The sequence below is a fragment of the Hemitrygon akajei genome, chromosome 7, assembly GCF_048418815.1.
Source record: "Hemitrygon akajei chromosome 7, sHemAka1.3, whole genome shotgun sequence".
Taxonomy (NCBI): Eukaryota; Metazoa; Chordata; class Chondrichthyes; order Myliobatiformes; family Dasyatidae; genus Hemitrygon; species Hemitrygon akajei.
The window spans coordinates 115,276,053-115,301,741 of NC_133130.1; the positions used below are offsets into that span (position 1 = coordinate 115,276,053).

The 25,689-nt window shown below is 47.5% G+C and overlaps 1 protein-coding gene across 1 annotated transcript in view; it reads right to left on the minus strand.

Moving 5' to 3' along the window:
• arfgef3 (ARFGEF family member 3) overlaps nt 1-25,689 on the minus strand; it is a 443,098-nt gene that overhangs the window by 8,829 nt on the left and 408,580 nt on the right. The window contains 8 exon segments of the mRNA XM_073051808.1: nt 1,090-1,441; nt 1,587-1,660; nt 1,663-2,485; nt 9,487-9,617; nt 12,650-12,781; nt 17,686-17,788; nt 21,544-21,658; nt 23,170-23,346. Coding sequence (XP_072907909.1) covers nt 1,090-1,441; nt 1,587-1,660; nt 1,663-2,485; nt 9,487-9,617; nt 12,650-12,781; nt 17,686-17,788; nt 21,544-21,658; nt 23,170-23,346 — 1,907 coding nt within the window.

Below are 25,689 nucleotides of genomic sequence, written 5' to 3' on the forward strand. Positions count from 1 at the left end.
GAGTTTTCCCATAAATTCTATTCTATTTCTTGATTTTCCTGCAAGAAAAAGAATCTCAAGGTGATATACACAACATGAAACAGACCCTTCTGGTCCTGTGAGCCCCCCAATTTAACCCCAGCCTCGTCGCGTGACAATTTACAGTGACCAAATAACCTTTGGACTGTGGGAGGAAACTGGAGCACCCGGAGGAAATCCACGTGGTCACGGGGAGAACGTACAAACTCCTTACAGGAATTGAACCCAGATCGCCTGTACTACCCACTAGGCTACTGGTTGGACAGAAGCCTGTTTGCGATTAAATCACACTCCTCACTCCACCTTCACTGTGGCAGTGCTGTCAATAAATATTCCGTCAAAACAGAGCAGTAAATTCCCAGACGGGCCCATGATCAATCAGCCCACAAGTGCCTTGTGCTGGCTACTACTTCCAGCACCTTCAGATGAGTTGGGTGGGGGGGGGGGGGGTGAGATAGCAACAAGGCCATAACACACAGGAGCAGAATTAGGCCATTCGGCCCATCTAGTCTGCACTGCCATTCAATCAAGGCTGATTTATTATCCCTCGCAACCCCCTTCTCCTGCCTTCTCCCCATAGCCTTTGCTGCCCTGACTAATCAAGAATCTATCAAACTGCACTTTAAATATACCCAATGACTTGACCTCAACAGTCGTCTGTGGCAATGAATTCCACAGATTCACCGCCCTCTGGCTGAAGAAATCCCTCCTGATTTCTGTTCTAAATGGACGTCCTTATATTCCGAGGCTGTGCCCTCTGGTCCTAGGCTCCCCCACCATAGGAAACATGCTCTCCACATCCACTCTATTTAGGCAATCACCACTCTCAGTCGTTATATATACAGAGTATATATAAATCTTACCTCACACATTTCTTTTAAATTTTCCCCATCTCACCTTAAATGCATGCCTCTAAAGATTAACGTTTCTCCCTCTCCTATCCCGTTACAGGGGTTTCCTTTAGTTCCTGTGCTCTTGTCTGGAGTTCCTCCAGCGGTCTGCACTTTGTCAGCATTAACCAGGTGCTAGCACTGACTGGCCGGGCCAAACGGCCTGCCACGTGACCCTTACCTGCATCTGCCCCTCGGTGTCGCGCACGGAGACGTTGTGGCAGCTGGCGGTGGAGCCCGAGCGAGACCTCCTGTCCTGGCGGAGCAGCTCGGCGCCGGCGCTGAACGAGTGTCGCATGCGACTGTGCTCGAGCAGCTGCTGAGGCCGCTGCAGGGGCGACTCGGGGCCGCGGCTGCCCCCCGCCGCCGCCTCCCCCTTGCCCGGGTTGCTGTTCTGCTGCTTCCGCCTCTTGTACTCCAGCACCAGCTTACCGATGGTGCGGTCGGCGGCGATGGTGTAGATCCTGCTTCCCGCGCTCTCCCACCACTCCTTCCTCCGGCCCGGCTCCGCGTCGGCACCGGCGGGGGCCGGGCTGCCGGGCGCCGGCTCCGCGGGGGGGTCGGCCTCCGCGCCGTCCTCCTCCTTCCCAGCCGGCCGGCAGCCCTCCCCGCCGCGCGGGTCGCTGTCCTCGCTCCTCCCGCTGCTGGCCCGCCGGTTCGGCCGCCAGCCCTCCCCGCCGCGCGCCTTCCCCCCCGCCGGCGGCGGCGAGGCGGGGCTGGGGGCCGCCGTGCGGGCGCGGCCGGCGGCGGCCCCTTCGTCGGACGGCGTCTCCCTGACCGAGGCGCAGGTGGTGGACGGGCTCGAGCCCTCGGAAGGGCAGGCGGGCAGGAAGAAGAGCTGGTCGCCCCTGCCGGCCAGCGGCGGCTGCTGTGGCGGTGGCGGCTCGTCGGCAGCGCCGGTCTGCAGGTCGAGGTGCAGCTGGATGTAGTGGTTGCAGACCTCCAGGCACAGCTTGTGCAGACGCCGCACCAGCCAGGCCCAGTCGGCGTTGCTGCACGGCTGGATGCTGAGGGATGGCATCCTGGCCCGCCACTGCCGCTTCTCTTTGCCCCGCGGCGGGCTGACCTGCGCCGTCTCCTCGAAGATGTCCTCGTCCTCGGACGAGCACTGCTGGGACGAGTCCGAGCTCAGCTCGCCCTCCTCCTCCTCCTCCTGCTGCTGCTCGCACAGGATCTTCTTGACCTGCTCGGCCGAGATGTGCTCCTGGTTGGTGAGGATGGCGCAGATCAGGGCCTGGAAGTAGATGCTGAAGCTCATGGCCGACTGGCGGTAGAGGTTGGCGGCGCCGCCCACGCCCGACACCTTCATCAGCAGGTACTTGAGGCCGGGCCGGGTGTCGAACTCGCGCGCCGTCCGGTACGAGTCCAGCAGCAGGTCGAAGATGACGGCCAGGTTCTGCATGGAGATGTACCGCAGGAAGCCGGCCGGCCGGCCCTCCCCCAGGCCGACGGCCCGGTCCGGCGCGTCGCCGCTGGGCGTGGGACCCTTGACGAACTCCTCCAGCAGCACGTCGTACAAGTTCTGCAGCAGCACCTGGTGGGACAGCAGGCTGACCACGATCGTGCGGAACGGGATTCTGCAGGGTCAAAGGAGAGATGGGGGCAGCATTAGTCAGTGTGTGGAAGCAGGTGGCAGAGGTTTCAAATACCCTTGTACGGGCCCCATCCCTCAGGACGTGCCCTCTCCTCATCACCACCATCAGGGAGGAGGTGCAGGAACCTGAAGACACACACTCAACGTTTCAGGAAGAACTCCTTCCTCACCACTATCAGATTTCTGAACTGTCTATGAACACTACTTTTGTTCTCTATTTAATTAATGTAAATGTGTAAAAACCTTAGGCACATATATATAGTTAGGGTGTTCTGTAGACAGTTCTGTATTTGTCAACATGGAGCGGAGAACGAGTTTGTAAATCCGGCTGGAGCAAAGGACGCACACATCAAAATCAGGTTTATCATCACTTACATATGTCATGAAATTTGATTTTTTTGTGGCAGCAGTACAGTGCAATACATAAAATTACTACAGTACTGTCCAAAAGTCTTAGGCACACTAGCTATATATACACGTTCTTAAGACTTCTGCACTTGCTGTACATTTCTTATTGAAATTGATAGTCTTTTTACGTATTGCACTGTAGAGCTGCCACAACAGGTTACGTCAGTGATATTAAGCCTGTTTCTGATGAAGATCCATACTTACCAAATGGGCAGCAGCTTCGACTCCTCCGTCAGAAGGTTCCTGAACGGACTGGCTGAAGCTGTTCATTACCCCTCGTTTGCACTCATCGGTTTTGTGACTGATAGTACTTTTTAACGTCCAGTAATGCCAGCTGTCACCAGACAACAAATCTCACTTCCTATCAGACAGTGATCATAATCCTGACTCTGAGAGGGATGCTGGCCCAGCGCTGACTGAGGTTGGCATGGACAAGATGGGCTGCAAGGCCTTCTCCCATGCTGGGTAACAGTGTGAATACAACAGGTGTGTGTGTGTGTCTCCGTGTACAGTCGGCCCTCCTTACCCGCGAGTTCTGCACGCGCAAATTCAACCAACCGCGAGTCAAGAAAACCCATAAGTGCTCTTCCAGCACTCGTTGCTCGAGTATTGCTCGCCTCGCGTCTCGTTCATTCGCTACTTTGTTCCTGTGAAAAATGGCTCCTAAAAAGCAATTAGGTGGTCAAAGCAATCCCTCAAAGGCTAAAGGAAGAGTAAAGTGCTACCTCTCGCTGAGAAAGTAGAAATATTACATCTTTTGAAAAGTGGCGTGTCGCTTTCCGAAGTGGGCCGTAAGGTCGGTAAGAACGGATCGGGCATTCGCACAATAAAGCAGGAAAGAGCTGAAATTCATGGAAGTGTTAGTGCTGCCCCAACAACTGCAAAAATGCTCTCTCCGGTTTGTGATAAAGTGCTTGCAAAGACTGAGAAAGCATTAAGTGTGTGGCTAGAGGATATGTCACAGAAGCATATCCCTGTCGATGGCCAAATTATACATGAAAAAGCTCTTAGTCTCTATGAGCACCACTGTGACGAGAGCGAGAGAAAAGAGTTTAAGGCTAGTAAGGGATGGCTGGCTGGCTCTGTAAAGCGCTACAGCCTCAAGAATGTAAAGATCACGGGAGAATTGGCGTCTCGTTCGCTCGCTGCTTGTGTTGTGAGCGAGAGGAACATGTACAGTTTTTTTTTCTTGTCAATATTCCCTAAACATTACAGTATAACAATTATTTACATAGCATTTACTTTGTATTAGGTATTATAAGTAATCTAGAGATGATTTACAGTATATGGGAGGATGTGCATAGTTATATGCAAATACTACACCATTTTATATAAGGCAGGGGGTCACCAACCTTTTTTGCACCGCGGACCGGTTTAATATTGACAATATTCTTGCAGACCAGCCGACGGGGCCCGGGGGGGGGGGGGGGGGGGGAGTTAAACACGACTGGAATACAGTGATACTCGAAGGAGGTTCCTTATGTCCAGTCTATTCCGCAATTTAGTTTACGTGGCTATCAGCACTTGCTTCTGTCCTGCCTGCTCACACTTTTTCCGCTCAAAAAACTCAACGCGTTTGTCTTTAAGTGCAGGGTGCTTGGACTCAGGGTACTGAAGCAGTTTTGAGGGCTTCATTGCCTCATTGGACAGCCTCCGGGCCTGAACTCCAGCCTCCTGCCCGCCCACCGCCAGACGCCTTGGCCAGGTGCGGCTGGTCGTGGGTGGGGTGAGAGGACAAGGTCAGGGTCGGAGGTCCCCGTACCGGGGCCGCGGCGGTCGCAATCCAGAGAGCGAGGAGGAGTGCGACAGGGCGCGCACCCATCCCCCCTTGTAGGTAGGTAGGATCTATCGGCCGACAAAAGTTTGGCTCGAGGGAAGACTTTCAGTAGATCACAGCAAGGTAGCTGCTCTGCTACTTACGAAACCCTGAGCCCGAATTTGGTCGTCTGCGAATATCTTAGCACCAGGTTCCCCACGAACATTCGGTGTGGCTGAACAGGTTTAGAGGCAGCGCCAGGCCAGTAGCAACGGCACTTCTCGCCAGCCGGTTACCCGAGGCCAACCAGTGATCCCTGGCGCGAGGGTATCACAGCGTTTAGGCGACTAATGACCTCGCGTGCGTTCAAGTTCAACAGTGGGCGTGACAGGGAATGAGGAAAGGTGCAGCTGACTCATATGGTTTCATATCGCCAAATCATATCGTTTTCTCATGGTCCGGTGGTTGGGGACCACTGATACAAGGGACTTGAGCATCCGCATTTTTTGGTATCCGCGGGAGGTCCTGGAACCAATCCCTCGCGGATACGGAGGGCCGACTGTATATGTGTGTGTCTGTGTGAGTGTGTGTAATACGTGGCTGTTTGAGTTACTGTCACTTTCCTGTCAGTTTGAACCAGCCTGGCCATTTTCCTCTGACCTCTCTCATTAACAAGACATTTTTACACCATTCTCTGTAAACTCTAGAGACTGTCGTGCGTGAAAATCCCAGGAGATCAGCAGATTCTGAGATACTCAAACCACCCCATCTGGCACCAACAATCATTCCAAGTTCAAAGTCACTTTCCCATTGTAATATTTGGTCTGAACCACCTGACCATATCTGCATGCTTTTATGCATTGAGTTGCTGCAGGTGTAGCTGACAAAGTGGCCATTGAGTGCATGTATTCTGAGAATGTGTTGACTTTAAGTATCTCAAACTCTGTTGAACTATGCTGATACAAATTCTTTGGCTATCTTCTCTATAAATTATTATTTCATAAAAACACAATTTCATATTGACTGATTTTGCATTTTAAAATGTTACGTTTATGTATAATTCTGTAAAACTGTTCAAACAGCAGAGATACCAGGCAAATGAAATTCAACAGAGAGCCAGGCTTTTACCTCTCAAACAGAGAGTCTCTACTCTCCCATGGGCAACTGTATTCAAAACAGGAAATGGTGTAAACACTCTGCAGATTGGGCAGCATCTGATGTCAGTGCTTGATGGTTCTGGGCCTTTACTCGCTCAACTTTAGAAAAGCGAAGGGGGAAACCTCATTGGAACTTATCAAATGTTGAAAGACCTCGACAGAGTGTCTGTGGAGAGGATGTTTCCTATGGTGGGGAAGTCTAGGTCCAGAGGGCACAGCCTCAAAATGGAGGGATGTTCATCTAGACCAGAGATGAGGAGGAATTTCTTTAGCCAAAGTTGTTGAATCTGGAATTCTTTGCCACTGGAAGCAGAGCCATTGGGTATATTTAAAGCAGAGGTTAACAGGTTCTTGATTAATCAAGGTGTCAAAGGTTACAGGGCAAATTCAGGAGAGTGGGGTTGAGAGGGATAATAAATCAGCCATGATGGAGCAGAGCGAATGGTCAAATTCTGCTCCCTGGTCTAATGGTCATCTCTGGGGAGAGAGGAACACTTCAGGTCAATGTTTTTACATCGGCTTGAAAGATTGACTCTGTTCCCGGGCAGCTTTTCTGTCAACTCTCCTGTTCGTTTTATTTTAGATTACTATCATCTGCATTTTTTTTGCTTTTGTTTTGGATGTTTATAAGTGGAAACCTTCAACAAGATTTTCATGTCAACCAGCAATACGACAGTAAAATTAAACTGGACCGCTTACCCTATTTTCCTGTTTGGTTGTCAGCCACAAGATAAAAAAGTGACAGAAGATTAGAATCAGGTAACATCAACACGACTAGACACTGAACTCCAACAGCAGATTACACACAGACCAAAGGGGAAATTAAACGCTGGATTCCGGGGGTGGGTGGGGGGGGATAGAGAATTAAATGCCGGATACACCAAAAGAAGATTAAAGACTGGACACGGGGGTGGGGGGGGGGGGGGGTAGAGAGAATCACATGGTGGGGTGAGTGGGGGGAAGAGAAGATACCTAGGGAGAGATCAAACACTGGAGACGGGGGGAGGGTGTGTAGGGGGAGAGAAGATTGAATGCTGGATACCGGGGTGGAGGGAGGAATTAAATATTGAAGGAATTGGGGGGAGGAAAGATTATACACTGGATACCGGGGTGGGGGGGGGGAAGGAATTAAATACTGAAGGAATTGAGGGGAGGGAAGACTATACACTGGATACCGGGGTGGGGGGGGGGAAGGAATTAAATACTGAAGGAATTGAGGGGAGGGAAGACTATACACTGGATACCGGGGTGGGGGGGGAGGAATTAAATACTGAAGGAATTGGGGGGAGGGAAGACTATACACTGGATACCGGGGTGGGGGGGGAGGAATTAAATACTGAAGGAATTGGGGGGAGGGAAGACTATACACTGGATACCGGGGTGGGGGGGGGAGGAATTAAATACTGAAGGAATTGGGGGGAGGGAAGATTATACACTGGATACTGGGGGGGGGGAGGAGGAGGGGGTGATTAAACACTGGAAGATTACCTGATTATGTTAAGGGTAAGAAAGCACAAATAGGACCACATTAGTACACAGATCCTGGCAAGACATGGAACTAAGACAAATGTGCTACATTTTAACTGGAAACTTTATGATGTCTAAGAGACAATGTAAAGTGGATGAGTCGAGCACGCGAGGGTGTGAAGGGATACAGTTTTATTGCCATCGTGATGTTTGGCTGCAGAGTGACTTAGGTTGAAAACCAGGCACCTTTGGAGATTTGCTTTTCAGAAGGGGCAGACAAAATGGAAAAGAGTTCTGAAAAATTATGTTCAGGGAACCTTGGTTTCTGAGAGATGCTGAGTCTCTGATTAAGAAAAAAGAGATGCATAGCAGGTATTGGCAGTCAGGAACAAATGAGGTACTTGAGGAGGATAAGAAATGCAAGAGAGTACTGAAGGAGGAAATCAGGAGGGCTAAAACAAGGGATGAGGTTGCTCTAGCAGACAAGGTGAAGGAGAACATAAGGGCTTCTACAGGTATGTTAAGAACAAAAGGATAGCAAGGGATAAAATTGCTCCACTGGAAGACCGGAGTGGAGCCAAAAGAGATGGGGGAGATCTTAAACGTATTTTTTCACATTGATATTTACCCGGGAGACGGACAAAGTCTGTAGACCCTATACAGATTATGGTGTTTACTGTTGTGAAGCAAATTAGGGTGGCTAAATCCCCAGGGGGTGTTCCCTCAGACCAGGTAGGAGGTTATTTGAGAAATTGCAGGGCTGTAGCAGAGATATTTAAAATATCCTTAGCCACAGGTGAGGTGCCAGAAGATTGGTTGTTCTGTTGTTTAGAAAGGTTCTAGTAATAAGCCATGGCATTACAGGTGGTGAGCCTGACATCAGTAGTGGGCAAGTTATTGTACAGGACTGGATATAGAAGTATTTGCATAGACAGGGACTGTTTAAGGATAGCATGGCTTTGTGCGTGTTAAGTCATGTCTAACCAATCTTAGAGTTTTTCCAAGGAAGTTACCAGGAAAGTTGATGAAGGCAAGGGAGTGGGTGTTGTCTACATGGACTTTAGTAAGGCATTTGACAAAGTTCCACATGGGAGGTAGGATGGCATTCAAGATGAGGTAGTCAACTGGATCAGACATTAGCTTTGAGGGAGAAGCCAGAGAGTGATGGTAGAGGGTTGCCTCTCTGACTGGAGGCCTGTGATTAGTGGAGTGCCACAGGTATTGGTGCTGGGTCCATTGTTGTTTGTCATCTACAATGTGGTTAACCAGATCAGCAAATTTGAGGATGACACCCAAGATTGGGGATGTAGTGGACAGTGGGATCTGGACCAGCGGGGAAAAAATGGGCTGAAAATGGCAAATGGAATTTAATGCAGACAAGTGTGCAGTGTTGCACTTTAGGAGGACCAACCAGGTAGGTCCTACACAGTTAACGGTAGGGCACTGAGGAGTGCAGGAGAAGCAAGGGATCTGGGAATACAGGTCCATGACACTTTGAAAGTGGTATCAGAGGTAGATAGAGTCTTAAAGAATGCTTTTGGCACATTGGCCTTCATAAGTGAAAGTACTGAGTACAGGACTTGGGTTGTTGAAGTTGGTGAGACCAAATTTGGAGTATTGTGTGTAGTTCTGGTCTCCTACCTGCAAGACAGATATCAATAAGATTGAAAGAGTACAGAGAAAAGTTACAAGGATGTTGTCAGGATTTGAAGACCTGAGTTCCAGGGGAAGGTTGAATAGGTTTGGACTTTATTCCCTGAAGGAGACTGAGGGGAGATTTGAAAGAAGTATACAAAATTATGAGGGCTATAGATAGGGCTAATGCAAGCAGACATTTTTCCCACTGAGTTTGGGTGAAACTGGAACTAAATGTCACGGGTTAAGGGTGAAAGACGAAATATTTAAGGTGAACACGAGCGGGAAGTTCTTCACTCAGATGGTGATGCAAGTGCGGAAGTGGTTTTTGGGTGTTTAATTGCAACACGAACATTTAAGAGAAATTTGAATAGGTACATGGATGAGAGGGGTATGGCGGGCTGTGGTCCAAGTGCAGAGGTGAAAAGCCTGCTTTCCTTGAAAGCATTCAATATGAATTATTCCAACTCACAGGAGCACAAGGAAAAGTATCAATTGATTGCGAATCTAGGCCAAGGTCCAGCCAGGGTCCTTCTTCCCCAAGCATACAGGGTTCTTTACCTCCTCTGAGTGTGACCGTTGGGCTTCTCATCCGGTGGGAGCTCGATGATCAGCACACAGGACTGAGCATGTTCAAAACCCTCTCTGCTGTTGGGAGTCTTCGGAGAACACTGAGTATCCAGCAGGAAAACCTGAGGGACGATATCATTGTGTTTCTGATCATTACACAATGAAATCCAACTCTTAAAATACCTGCTATCTGTATTCCTCGGCAAACAGAAGATTGGATGAATCTGAAGGGCTAAGTGTTTAGATGGAGAAATGCATTTAATGACTGTGAGAATTTTGTTTAGGGTCCAGCATTGGACAGGCCATTTGGCCCATCAGGTTTTGCCAGTCTTGATGCCAATTCATTCTAAATGTCCTCCACCTGCATATCATCTATATCCCTCCATTCCTTTCATATTCATGTGCCTGTCTCAAACTCCACCATCCCAGCAGGTGATATTTCAATCCTAGGGCAAAGATTCTGACTAACTGTTGGAAATAGGTGGGTAGAATAGCTAGGGTACACAGATTAGAAATATATCGCCATTACTTTAAAGATGGAGTTGCTATCACTGTAATGTAGCTACAGGGGAATTCTACCACAATAACCTTGCCTCAGTGTTTGAGTAAATGAGTGAAAATCATACTCATTTACCTGTACTGCACACTACATGCACTTTGAATGGTATTTTATTGACTTATTTGCGGTAATATTTTGTTCTATGTGCTGTGTGTGATGTACGATCTTGTGGTTCAGAAGTTCGTTGTTTCGTTTGGTTGTATGTATGCACAGTCAGACGACAATAAACTTGAACTTGATACTTGCCTTTAGATCAATTCAATGGGTTGTTTTCTCTGGAGTGGAGAGGCTGAGGGGAGATCTGATAGAGGTTTACAGGATTATGAGAGGCAGAGATAGAGTGGACAGGGAGTATCTGTTCCCCAGGCAGAAATGCCCAATACCAGAGGGCAGCATTGAAGGTGAGAGGGGGTAGGGTCAAAGGGGGTGTGAGGGGTAAGTTTCTCTTCCTTACACAGAGAGTGGTGGATGCCTGGAATGGTGGTGGAGGGGCATTTAAGAGATGTTTAGACAGGCACGTGACTGTGTGGAGAATGGAAGAATATAAACACAGCAACACACACAAAATGCTGGGGGAGTTCAGCAGGCCAGGCAGCATCTGTGGAAAAAAGTACAGTCGACCTTTCCCTTTGTGTGCGTTGCTTGGATTTCTAGCATCTGCAGATTTTCTCTTGTTTGTGATTTAAGTGGATGTACATTAGCCTAATCGGCTATCTGATCACTAATGTAATTGGCTTGGCACGACACTGTGGCCAAGGGGCCTGTTTCTGTGGTGTACTGTTCTATGTTCTATTATGTTCCAACTACAATGGCTGGGATACATGGAAGTCAAACCGGGTAAGAGTATAATGAGCGAGTTTGCAAATGTATAAAACCATGGCAAGAAAGAGGCATTCACAGAACCACACAACTCAGTACAGGCCCTTCAGCCCACAATGTTGTGCTGACCTTTTAACCTAATTTAAGATCAATCTAACCCTCTCCTCCCATATAGCCCCCATTTTTCTATCATCCATGTGCCCAACTAAGCGTTTTTAAAATGTTCTTAATGGATCTGCCTCTACCAACACTCCCGGCAGGGCATTTCACGCACCCACCACTCTCTATGTAAAAAAAAACACCCTTAATATTCCCTCCCGATACTTTCCTCCAATCACCACCAATGATGCTCCCCTGCTATTAGTCATTTCTGCCCTGGGGAAAAGTCTCTGGCTACTCACTGGATCTTATCTTGTACTCCACTATCAAGGCATCTCTCCTCCTTCACTCCAAATAGAAAAGTTCATTTCTCAAAACTAAAGTAAGATAAAAGCCCTATTCTAATGAGAGGTCATGTCATGATGCAGAAACATTACAAATCAGAGAGACTGGAAATCATGGGAAAGGCACCAAAAGCATGAATTTCATTCATTTAATACAGTATCAAATGAAAGACAATGCCAGCGACCCGTGTTCAATTCCTGCCGCTGTCCGTAAGGAGTTTGTACGCTCCACGTGGGTTTCCTCTGGGTGCTCCGGTTTCCTCCCACATTCCAAAGATGTGCTAGTTGGTAGCTTAGTTGGTCATTATAAATTCTTCCGCGGTTAGGCTAGGGTTAAATCAGGGGTCGTTGGGCGACTCAGCTTGAAGGGCCGGAAGGGGCTGTACCATGCTGTATCTCAATAAATTAATGACTTTTACGTGGAGCACCTTCCCACATTATTCAAGACTAGTATCAAGTAGTGGTTGTTGGCGGTAATGTCGGAGAACAAAATGCAGTGATCTGTAGGTGAGGAAAATGCCATTTTATTGGAGGTGAGCTCCAAGGTTTACTGGGCACCAGCAAATTTACTGACAGAATTGAATAAACATCCCAGTTGATGGGACCGGCACAGTCAGAAGCAGGTGTTAGAGGAGGATCAGGTGATGAGGATTATGTTGTCAGTCTGAGTGATCTTACAAGACTGTAATTTTGACCGTGTCAAAGGCAATTGGTGTTTGACTTGTGTAATGAGTGAACATAGGCTACGCTCTATCTAAGACAGGACATGCCGGCAGTGGAGAGGGTCCAGATGATAATTCTGGGAATGAAATGGTTAATATATTGATGGCTCTAGGACTGCACTTACTGGAGTTTCGAAGAATGGGGGGAGTGAATCTCATTGAAACCCATAACCTATCGAATATTGAAAGGCCTAGATAGAGTGGACGTGCAGAGGATGTTTCCTGCAGTGGGGGAGTTTAGGACCAGAGGACACAGATAGAGTGGACGTGCAGAGGATGTTTCCTGCAGTGGGGGAGTTTAGGACTAGAGGGCACAACTTCAGAATAGAAGGACGTCCCTTTAGAACAGAGATGAGGAGGAATTCCTTCATCTAGAGGGTAGTTAACCTGTGGAATTCATTGCCACTGATGGCTCTGGGGACAAGTCACTGAGTATATTTATAGTGGAAGTTGATACATTACTGATTAATCAGGGCATCAAGGGTAACAGGGAGAAGGCAGGAGAATGGAGATGAAAGAGATAATAAATCAGCCATGATAGAATGGCGGAGAACTCAATGGGCTGAATGGCCTGACTCTGCTCCTATGTCTTATACAGGTCCTTATCTTACCTGCTGTGCCATTGCCCGGATTCTCCAGTACTCTGCCTCTGCGCTGGCAGAGTGTGAGGGTGCTGCTACCTTCACTTCACATGCATCTCCAGTGAAGCTCTCTGAGCCACTCCGGAAGCAGGCCAACAGGTTCTGCAAGGCAAAGAAGACACCTGCTCAATCATACCAGCTACTGAGGGGTGTGCTGCTTGCTGAGTCTAACAATACACCCTGCTTCAGTACAGAGTCTTCAATGACTGCACATTGGCCATCTCTCTCCATTCTATACCTGTTCATGGGCCATCTCTCTCCATTCTCTGCCTGTCTATGGACCACCTCTCTCCATTCTCTGCCTGTCTATGGACCATCTCTCTCCATTCTATACCTGTTCATGGGCCATCTCTCTCCATTCTCTGCCTGTCTATGGACCATCTCTCTCCATTTTCTGCCTGTCAATGGACCACCTCTCTCCATTCTCTGCCTGTTCATGGGCCATCTCTCTCTATTCTGTCTGTCTGTCTATGGACCATCTCTCTCCATTCTCTGCCTGTCAATGGGTCATCTCTCTCCATTCTCTGCTGTCAATGGGCCACCTCTCTCCATTCTCTGCTGTCGATGGGTCATCTCTCTCCATTCTCTGCCTGTCAATGGACCATCTCTCTCCATTCTCTGCCTGTCAATGGACCTCTCCATTCTCTGCCTGTTCATGGACCACCTCTCTCCATTCTCTGCCTGTCAATGGACCATCTCTCTCCATTCCCTGACTGTTCATGGACCACCTCTCTCCATTCACTGCCTGTTCATGGGCCACCTCTCTCCATTCTCTGCCTGTCAATGGACCACCTCTCTCCATTCCCTGACTGTTCATAGACCATCTCTCTCCATTCTCTGCTTGTCAATGGACCATCTCTCTCCATTCTCTGCCTGTCAATGGACCATCTCTCTCCATTCTCTGACTGTTCATAGACCATCTCTCTCCATTCTCTGCTTGTCAATGGACCATCTCTCTCCATTCTGTGCCTGTTCATGGACCATCTCTCTCCATTCTCTGTCTGTCTATGGACCACCTCTCTCCATTCTGTGCCTATTCATGGACCATCTCTCCCCATTCTCTGCCTGTCAATGGACCACCTCTCTCCATTCTCTGCCTGTTCATGGGCCATCTCTCTCCATTCTGTCTTCTGTCTATGGACCACCTCTCTCCATTCTGTGCCTGTTCATGGACCATCTCTCTCCATTCTCTGCTTGTCAATGGACCATCTCTCTCCATTCTGTGCCTGTTCATGGACCATCTCTCTCCATTCTCTGCTTGTCAATGGACCATCTCTCTCCATTCTGTGCCTGTTCATGGACCATCTCTCTCCATTCTCTGTCTGTCTATGGACCACCTCTCTCCATTCTGTGCCTATTCATGGACCATCTCTCCCCATTGTCTGCCTGTTCATGGCCCACCTCTCTCCATTCTCTGCCTGTTCATGAGCCATCTCTCTCCATTCTCTGCCTGTCAATGGACCACCTCTCTCCATTCTCTGCCTGTTCATGGGCCATCTCTCTCCATTCTGTCTTCTGTCTATGGACCACCTCTCTCCATTCTGTGCCTGTTCATGGACCATCTCTCTCCATTCTCTGCTTGTCAATGGACCATCTCTCTCCATTCTGTGCCTGTTCATGGACCACCTCTCTCCATTCTGTGCTTGTTCATGGACCATCTCTCTCCATTCTGTCTGTCTGTCTATGGACCACCTCTCTCCATTCTCTGCCTGTTCATGGACCATCTCTCTCCATTCTGTCTGTCTGTCTATGGACCACCTCTCTCCATTCTCTGCCTGTTCATGGACCATCTCTCTCCATTCTGTCTGTCTGTCTATCGACCACCTCTCTCCATTTTCTGCCTGTCAATGGGCCATCTCTCTCCATTTTCTGCCTGTCAATGGGCCACCTCTCTCCTTTCTCTGCCTGTTCATGGACAATCTCTCTCCATTCTCTGCCTGTCAATGGGCCATCTCTCTCCATTTTCTGCCTGTCAATGGGCCACCTCTCTCCTTTCTCTGCCTGTTCATGGACCATCTCTCTCCATTCTCTGCCTGTTCATGGACCATCTCTCTCCATTCTCTGCCTGTTCATGGACCATCTGTCTCCATTTTCTGCCTGTCAATGGACCATCTCTCTCCATTCTCTGCCTGTCAATGGGCCATCTCTCTCCATTCTCTGCCTGTTCATTGACCACCTCTCTCCATTCTCTGCCTGTTCATGGACCATCTCTTTCCATTCTCTGCCTGTTCATGGACCATCTCTCTCCATTCTCTGCCTGTTCATTGACCACCTCTCTCCATTCTCTGCCTGTTCATGGACCATCTCTCTCCATTCTCTGCCTGTTCATGGGCCATCTCTCTCCATTCACTGCCTGTCAATGGACCATCTCTCTCCATTCCCTGACTGTTCATGGGCCACCTCTCTCCATTCTCTGCCTGTTCATGGGTCACCTCTCTCCATTCTCTGCCTGTTCATGGGCCATCTCTCTCCATTGTCTGCCTGTCAATGGACCACCATTCTCTGCCTGTCAATGGACCACCTCTCTCCATCCTCTGCCTGTCCATGTCTCTTGAAACATTACTGTTGTCTCTGCTTCCATCACTGCCCCAGCAAAGCATTCCAGGCACCAACCACGCAATGTTAAAATAACTTTTTGCCTTATAAACTCTTGATGAATGGTCTCAGCCCAAAATGTCAACTCTTTAGTCCTTCCCCTATAGATGCTGCCTGACCTGTTGAGTTTCTCCAGCATTTTGTATGGTGGCGCTGAATTTCCAGTACCTGCAGAATCTTTTATGTTTATGCCTTGCAAATCTCCTTTCCTGACCTCAAAGCTATGCCCTCTTAATAGTCAATATTTAATATTAATATTCAGTACTTCCATCTGTGCAAAAAGGCTATCTACCCGAACTATATCCCTCAGCCTCCAATGCGCCCGAGGAAACAATCCAATTTTGTCCAACCTCTCCTGATAGCTGATTCTCTCTAATCCTCTTGGGGGCACACTTATTCCTTAACACCAACACTTTGATCACTCGTTTCAATGTCTCTTTATCTCATTGGACCAACATCAGTGGTCACTTTAATTTGTGCACCTACGCACCTGCTCATTAATGCAAATATCTAATCAGCCAATCATGTGATAGCAACATAAAAGCATGCAGACATGGTCAAGAGGTTCGGCTGCTGTTGAGGCCAAATATCAGAATGGTGAAGAAATGTGATCTAGGTGACTCTGAGCACGGAATGATTGTTGTTGGTGCCAGATGGGGTGGTTTGCGTGTCTCAGAAACTGCTGATCTCCTGGGATTTTCACGCACGACAGTCTCTAGAGTTTACAGAGAATGGTGTGAAAAACAAAGAAAGCATCCAGTGACTGGCAGTTCTGTGGGTGAAAACATCTGGTTAATGAGAGAGATCCAAGGAATGGCCAGGCTGGTTCAACTGTCAGGAAGGTAATAGTAACTCAAATAACCGGGAGTTACAACAGTGGTATGCAGAATTTCATCTCTGAATGTAGAGCACATTGAATGTTGAAGTGGATGGGCTGCAACAGAAGGAGACCGTGACCATACACTCAGTGGCTACTTCATCAGATGTTTCCTACACCTAATAAACTGGCCACTGAGTGTAAATATTGCGTTTCTGTACATGCTTGTGTGGAGCACCTTGGCATTTTTTACTGTGTTAAAGCTACTGCAAGTCATTAATTGTGAAGCCAAATCTGAAAGACAGGGGTATCAGAGACAGATGACAGACAAATTTTCCTCCGACTCTATAGAGTTTGAGAGGCCATTTTCAGACTCTACCGCCCTCTCCCTCTCCAAGGATGGAAACTTTCTGGTTTCCCTAATGAACAATCTGGTCAAACCACTACTACTTTGATGTTCTGGCGAATGTAGCCCTACTGCAACGTGGAAGTTGTGGCAAGGCAAGGGTTAAGATATTGACCAGGCAGGAAAGGACTTTGAGGAGCACAGGAGGGGACTGGGGCCATTTGGCATACAGTGGATGTAATCGAAAGATGCAAAGTACACACACTAACTAAGGGACAATTACTTCACTAACTTCAAAGTATTGTCGGCTATCAGCTCGTAGCTTCCATTGACTTTTAGCACCTGTACTGTGAATGGCAATTGATCTTGCAAATAAGGAATTCAGACCTACGTAGTTTACTAAAAGGTGATTGTTCATAACTCAGTCAATTCTGTATGTGATGCCCCGGTTCACATCGTTGCTGTAGGGATTTCATTCAGCAGCTCTGTTCTGCTTTCAGCCTGTTTGGGTTATTGTTGAAGATGAGGGATGATATGGAATGTGTGCCATCCGATTAGCGGGAGATCTTCTTGGTGAGGGTCAATAGGGTTGGTCTTGGGCTTTTGTTTGGGGGAAGATGAAGAGAGAAGACACTGGGGAGAACTGATCATAGCATGTGATCTGGTGGGAGATCCGTTTGTTCGAGATGGATTGCGAGTGACGTTCGGAAGGTGTTCACGCTGACCGAGGGCCCAGTGTGTGAGTGACAGAGAAGTTCAAGATGAGCTCCCACTTGTGCACATTTGACTGTTTATTTAGAATAGTCCTTTTTCTTATTGTTATTCTTTACCAACCCTTTAGTTAGATTCATAAATGTAATTCCTTTAATCGTATGCAGTGTGCTGTCCGTTATTTCGTGGCACTAACTAGTAACAGGGTAGCAAATTACACAGCGTCCACACAAATCAGGGTTTGGGGTGGGACGAGCCGTCTAAATCTCATGAGCTTGGCAGGACTTGAGAGCGTCTTCCCTAGACTTACACAGCCAAGGAAACCAGGGTGTTTCATGTATAAAAATGGCATTCCTCTCCTCAGGCGTCAGAACAGTGTGGGTGACAGGGGCCACGCTGTTCTCTTTGTGCACAAGGAAAACAAAGTGTGGTTGAGTGTGAGTTTCAGAGTCTGGTTAGACACCCTACGGTTGTCACTCATTGTGGCCGGTTGCATCAGCCACAATCCCCAGGAGCAGCTTGAACCACAGCAACTACCTTTACTGGCTCCAGGGTAACCGTGAAGGCATCTTGCAGAGCACAGCAAGCCAGCCTCCACATCTCATCGGTGAACACAGGTCCAGCAGTAACCAGGACGTACCTGAAAGAGAGTCAGCAAAGGTAGAGGAGTACCAGCAACTATTCGAAACAAAGAAGCCCAATATGTACAATAACATGTTCACTGAAATCTGGAATTGCTGATGGCGTCAAGAATCAACTTTATTCACCATTTACACTGACGTGCTTTAAGACCTCGCTATGGTGTGTTGGTCACGGCGTGACACGCAACACACCATTTAGCGTTCAAGGGTCAACTGCAATGCTGTGGATCCGGACTTACAAACAGACCACGGGTAGCACAGCAGCATAGCAGTTATAGCACCAGGGATCACCAAACGGGGTTCAATCCCCACCACTGCCTGTTGAGGAGTTTGTACGTTCTCCCCGTGACCGCCTGGGTTTCCTCCCACGTTCCAAAGCCAGGGTTAGTGAGCGGAGGGTATGCTCGGTTGGCACCCGAATCATGGCAAAACTCGTGGGTTGCTGATCTGATTGATGAAACTGACACATTTCACTGCATGTTTTGATGTGTGACAAATAACCTTTGATCTTTAAATCTTTAGCCCAGATGAGATAATGATTTCCTTTTCTAATTAAACAGATGACTGGATTTCTGCTAGTTATTTTTCCCAATCCAGATTTCACTGTGCAAACTCTTAAATAATTTTGGAAGAAACAAAAGCAACAAGCTTATTTTACATTCATGACTTTCATGGATGTATAACGCAAAGATGAAAGTAAATGCACAAAGGATGCACTGTGACTGTCTACTTTAGTATACAAAGCACTCTCATATCCCCCATCAGCTACCAGCTCTCGCTCTAAACTTTCCCTTCACCTTCTACTTTAAATACTGGCCACCTCCCCCCTCTCCTTCCAGTCCAGAACGTTAACTGTTCACTTCCCTCCACAGATGCTGCCTGACCTGCTGAGTTCCTCCAGCACCTTTATATGCTGTTTCATATCAAACCAACACAGCTCTGACAGCTGGAGGGCAAACTACCATCTAAAAAAATTAATCCCATTAGATTCGGTGATCAAGCAGAGGTGGAGTGGGTTTTGAAATCCCACTAAATGCAAGGAGAATTAGCCAAATAAAGTTTGTAAATGTGCATATCCTCTAGTAGGTAATAACTACAGTATCCCAATTCTTCTATTGTGAGACATGGCACACAAACCCAAATAACAGGCAATGATTTGAAATATCCCAGGTCTGTGAGAACTTAAACTCATTGTCTTGGCCTACACTGGAGTAATGCTGCTACACAACTGTTCCTAGGAGTTGGTGACACAGTTTGCAGCTTATCATCGTTCTAAATCTCCAGATGTGCCGATGTCTCTGGATCCCCACTGCAACAAATCACAAGCACAGTAGGAACAGAGCAGAAGAGGTAGATAGGAAGAGTAGAGGGCCGATCCGCTCACTGGTGAATTGCTAGGCTCTACAGGCTACCTGAATATAGGCAACGTTAACGCCAATTTTGGTCTGGTTGCAAAGGAAACGTATCACTTTATGGCATACACTTCCTGACACATGAAAAATAAAATATCGCTCCCTACCTTTCCCTCCAGGAGTAGGGAAGGGTGAGTGGATCAAAAAGGACTTTTCTCAGTCCCATGAATATGCTCTAAGATAGAGTCATAGAGCACTTCAGCACAGAAACTGGCCCATCAGCCCAGCATCATGCTGATATGAGTTCAGTGGGGCAGGAACAAGCTGAAACAACAGGTCTAGCTGATACAAGCTGAAATATCCCATATAGTACAGCCCACCTAGTTTGTGCCAAACTATAATTCTGCCTAGTTCCATCAACCTGCACCTCGACCATTATACTCCCATCCATGTACTTATCCAAACTTCTTGTCATAGAGTTACAGGAAAGTACAGCATACTAGAAGGCCATTTGACCCATCTAGTCCATGCTAAACCATTCAAACTGCCTACTCACATTGACCTGCTCCGGGACCATAGCCCCCCATACCCCAATCAACTATGTACCTCTCCAAACTTCTCTTTAAACATTGAAATCGAGCTCGCGTGTACCACTTGTGCTGGCAGTTCATTTCTCACTCTCACGACCCTCAAGAAGTTTCCCCTCATGTTCACCCTCAAACTTTTCACCTTGTATCCTTAACCCATGACCTCTGGTTGTAGTCACACTCAACTTCTGTGGAAAAAGCCTGCTTGCATTTATCCTATCAAAACACGTCATAATTTTGTATACCTCTATCAAATGTCCTCACTATCTTCTACATTCCAAGGAAAAAAAGTCTTAACCGATTCAATCTTTCCTTATAACTCAGATCCTCTGGGCCCAGCGACAACCTTGTAAATTTTCTCTGTACTCTTTCAACCTTATTTACATCTTTCCTATAGGTAGGTGACCAGAACTGCACACAATACTCCAAATTATGCCTCACCGATATCTAATACAACTTCACCGTCACATCCCACAGTACTCAATAATTTGACTTAGGAATGTTGTAATCTGGGCTGATCCCGTTCCTGGTCTCCATGCTGCCCAATTCCACTTCCTCTGGTACGCCAGCCCTAAGAACTTATCCTTCTCAACACTGGAGATCCTCTGAGGTCTAACAATCAAGCCAAGCCACCTCAGCCAATCCAAGCCAGGGATATAACATTTCACATAAACGTAGTACTTGGTTTGAGGATGAAAGGTTAAATACCGGCAAAGAACAGAAAATGTATTACTGAGCCTGCCATATACACAGCCTCATCAAAGTGAACCATTAGGATGCTAAGAGGGGACATGACAACTTTATAAGATTATGAGGAGAATAGAAGGTGTAGAGTGCAGGACACCTTTCCCCATATCAGATGTACTGGGGGAAAGTACAGGCAGGTAGTGGGTGCATGGAACACCCTGCCAGGGGGGGAAGGAACCAGGTGGAGGGAAGCATTAGATTGATCTTGAGTGGGTTATAATGTGCTGTGGTAGGTAAATCAAATGAGACGACATAACTGCAGGGTAAGGGGTAAGAGATTCATTTACAGGATCCCTCTACATCTGAGTACAATGGTGTCTCCATTTCTACCCAGAGCCTGCATGACTGACAGAAGGAAAAACCCAGCTACTAACACAACGAAGGAAGCCCAGAGCATCGCCAGAGACGGAGAACATTCACTGCCGCCCTAAATGCCGACTGTCTGACACGGACACGATGGGTCAAATGACGCCAATGCCCAAGAATGGAAAAGTGGTGGATACAACCCCATTGGTCACAGGAAAAGCCCACCTCGCCATTCAGCACATCTACAAAGAGTGCTATCACCATAAACCAGGATCCTTCGTCAAGGAACCCCACCAATCCAGGCCATGCTCTCTTCCCACTGCAGTCATCGGGAAGGAGGCACAGGAGCCTCAAGTCCGACGTCACCAGGGTGAGGAACAGTTATCACTCTTCACCCATCAGGCTCCTGAATCAACGTGGATCACCTCAACACTGAACTGATTCCACAACCGATTGACTCACTTACAGACTCATCAACTCACGTATTATTCTTTTGCACACTGGTTGTTTGTCAGTCTTTGTGCATTGTTATTGATTTTATTATTGTTCTTTGGTCTACTGTGTATGCCTGCAAGAAAACGGATCTCATACGATGATATATAGATACTTTGACTCTATGATCAAGGCTCTTAACCACAGCTCTTTGCGGGGTAGAGTTCCAAGCAATCACAGAGATTTATGAACAACTGGTGGCCGGGGAAGTTTCCTGGTCAGAAGGCTCGTCCCCCCACTGGATCGTACCCAGGATGGAGATGGACCTACCTGATGCAGGAGCAGCCTACCCGGGAGATGGTCTCAGTGGGTTCCGCAACACAGGACACGAGCAGCTGAAGCAAGTCTCTCAACATAACGTTGATGCTGTTCTCGTAGCCAATGTCTGTGCAAGGAGGAAGAGAAACTGTCAGTTAAACATCACGGCCTATACTGACCCTGAGCATGACCAGGGGCTTTGAGAACCAAGGAGAAGACAGATGACAACCAAGAGATTAATAACAGAGTTTCTTGTAATCAGTCTTTCTAATTATGGAAGACAGCAGTGTATTAGACCATAAGGCAAAGGAGTAGAAATAGGCCATTCGGCCCATCAAGTCTGCTCCACCATTCCACCATGGCTGATTTATTATCCCTGTTAAGCCCATTCTCCTGTTCTTCCCACATAACCTATGATGTCCTTACTAATCAAGAACATAACTTTAAATATACCCAATGACTTGGCCCACACACCCATCTGTGAGATGAATTCCACAGATTTACTATCCTACAGCTGAAGAAATTCCTCCTCACTTGTATTTTAAATGGGTGCCTCTCTAATCTAAGGCTGTGCCCTCTGGTCACTATAGGAAACATCCTCTCCATATCCACTCTGTCTGGGCCTTTCAATATTCAATAGGTTTCAATGAGATCACCCTTCTAAACTCCAGCGAGTACAGGCCCGGAGCCATCAAACACTCCTCAGACGTTAACCCCTTCATGCTTGGGATCCTCCTCTGGACCCTTTCCAGTGCCAGCACATTCTTTCTTAGATACGGGGCCCAAAACTGCTCACAATACTCCCAATGTGCTCTGACCAATGCCTTATACAATCTCAGCATTCCCTCCTGCCTCTTATATTCTAGTCCACTTGAAATGGCATTGCATGTCATTGGGGTATGGGAGGAAACGAGCTGCTGAAGGAAACCCACACGGTCACAAGGGATACAGCTCCCGGACAGCAGCATCGGAGGCCAGCACTGAATCTGCGTAGCGGGAACTTCATCAGCCTAACTCGCAGTTAGACAGAGTGAGAGGTCAAACCTGAGACATCCTGACATAGGACAAGATTGCATCCATCTTGGCCACGGCCGTCTCCCAGCTGAATCCAATCGATGCCCACGGCAAAATCATTCTACAGTTCTCAGGCACAGCGACGGGTCCTCCCACTGACCTCTGACATTTGCCGATTGGGCTTAATCTGGGATGTTCTCCGCTAAGCAGAAACTTCATTGAGAAGGAGCACAGCACTGGCATAACAACCATGACAACCAATCATCTATCAATAAAGAAAATGGGACATTGTTGGCCCTTTGGCCCAGGAAGTTGTGCCAACTCATTAACCTACTCTAAGGTCAATTTAACTCTTCCCTCTCACATTTTCCTATCATCCATATCCAAGACTCTCTTAAATGTCGCTAATGTACCTGCCTCTACCACCACCCCTGCAGTGTGTTCCGCACACCTACCACTCTGTGTAACAAACCTACCTTTGTCATCCTAAAGTTACTAAGCAGCAACTTTACTGAGAAGCACATCACTGGCATGATAACATGACAACCGGTCATCTACTGGTTTCCACATTTGAACGTACATACTAGAATGAAGCCTCTTCCACACACGTACACAAACTCCTACCTGACTGGATGAAGCAGTGAATATGCTCCATCACCAGTTCGGAGGACAGACCGATGGCGTGCTTGAAATTGGCAGCTGACATCTCCCAGTATGCCTGATCTCCATGGTTACGCTGAAGCCACATGGACATGACTGGGAGGAGGAGATGGGTTACAGCAAAGATGCCAAATCCCGGACCTGGAAATGGTAGAGAAAAGCATTTTCACCATTTATTATTTTATACCTGGGGCAAAATCACAGAGCCAGGCCTAAAGCCTTGGGAAGTCTGACCTCTGTCACAGAATTGAAAAGACATCAAGGCAGCAAAATGGAGTTTATTAAGTTTTTACAGTAACCTCTCATGGTCCTGGAATACATCTTCCACAGGCAAAAGAGCTCACCAATGCCGTTGGAGGAGGCTGGAGAGAGCTGGACTCACATCATTCTACAGCTGTGAAGTAGACAGCATCCTGACAGGCTGCATCACTGCAGGGTGCGGAAACTGCACTGGGGCCGACAGAAAAGCTCCACAACGGGCAGTCAAAACTGCCCGACACTTCACCAGCTCCGGCCTACCCGCCACCAAGGATGTACCTACAGAAAGGAGCTGGAGAAAGACCAGCAGCATCATGAAGGGTCCTTGCTCAGGGACTGCTTGTCCCACTCCCATCCACGTCAGGACCACAGACTCAAAAACAGTAAGGCTAATCTGCCCTCAAACCCACCCCTCCACACCCCCAACCACCACTGCACACACACCCCCAGTGTCACTTTATGTACACACACACAACCAGTCCATGTATATAGCATTTCGTTGAACATTACGATTTGTAGGAAACTGTTGAAAGAAAAACATCAAACCCCCCCCCCCAACACCCACAAGTAAAAACACAAACAAATCATGTAAACGGCAACATCAGCCCCACCCCCCCATGCAGAAAAAAACGGGAACAAGAACATCAATGCCCCCCACATGCAAAAAAATAAACAAATCACACAAACAGCAACAAGCAAGAAGGAGCAAAATCACAGAAAATAAAAACAGAACCAAAAGAATCCAATCAAAATACATCGTGATTTACAGGATTGCTTTTATATTTTGCATTTTCTTAAATTCGGTTTTGAATGCTTATTATTTCTCCAAGCTGTTTTGGATCTGGAGTAACAATCATTTTGATCTCCTTTACCCTTGTGCACCGAAGATGGACAACAAACCATCTTAAATCGTAAATATTCTTTCCTGAACACATGCTACATCTGTTTAGACATTAGAGAGTTCAGACATGAGGGAGATACCTGTAGCACCTTCTCAACAACGTCAACCATGTCTTCTTTATAGCCAGTTATAATGAGACATGCACCCAAGTATCACAGACAGGAATCCCAGGGTAGTATATGGTGACATATACACTCAGAGGCCTCTCTGTTAGGTACACCTGCTCATTAATGCAAATGTCCAATCAGCCAATCACGAGGCAGCAACTTGATGCATAAAAGTCTGCAGACACGGTCAAGAGGCTCAGTTGTTGTTCAGACCAAATATCAGAATGGGGGAAGAAACGTGATCTAAGTGACTTTCACCATGGAACGATTGTTGGTGCCAGACAGGGTGGTTTGAGTATCTCCGAAACGACTGATCTGGGAGTTTCACACACACAATCTCTAGAGTTTATAGAGAATGGCGTGAGAAACAAAAACATCCAATCAGCGGCAGTTCTGTGGGGGAAAACGCCTTGTTAATGAGAGAGGCCAGAGGAGAACGGCCAGACTGGTTCAAGCTGACATGGAAGTGACAGTAACTCTTGTGCAGAAGAGCTTCGCTGAACATAGGTGCTGAATCTTGAAGTGGACGGGCTACAGCAGCAGAAGACCACACCAGGTCCCACTCCTGTAAATAAAGTGGCCACTGAGCTTATATCAGCATTAACAAATTTACTTTGACCTTTGCTCCTGCGTGGGTCTTGTTCAAGTGAACCCAAGGTGAGACGATTGCATCAAAAGCTGCACAGAATTAAGAACAACAGATTCTGGAACATGGGATGGGAAGTGGGATTTTGGTAAATGTGTTATTTCTTTTTAAGAAAATTAGCTATGAGGGCCAAACACAAACACAGCTAGATCCTCAAGGCTCCAGAGGAAATGTTAGAGATTATTATGTCACCAAAATGTGTGGGCCAGATTGTGAATGCTGAGCTATTCCCACTCAAGCTCCCGAGGCACGAACACTTGTCTTGTGAACGTATTTGTGGAAACAAGACTGGAGACAGCGGTGGGGCGGGGGGGGAAAGAGGAGGAGGGCAGGGCAGAGGAGGGGAAGTGGACATACATTTGGTATGGGCCCCCAAATCCTAAGAACTTTCTACAGGGGCACAATTGAGAGCATTCTGACTGGCTGCATCACTGCCTGGAATGGGAACTGTATCTCCCTCAATCGCAGGACTCTGCAGAGAGTGGTACAGACAGACAGCCCAGCCCATGATTCGAGACATTTACAAGGAGAGGTGTGTAAAAAGGGCCCATAGCTCATTGGGGACCCGAGTC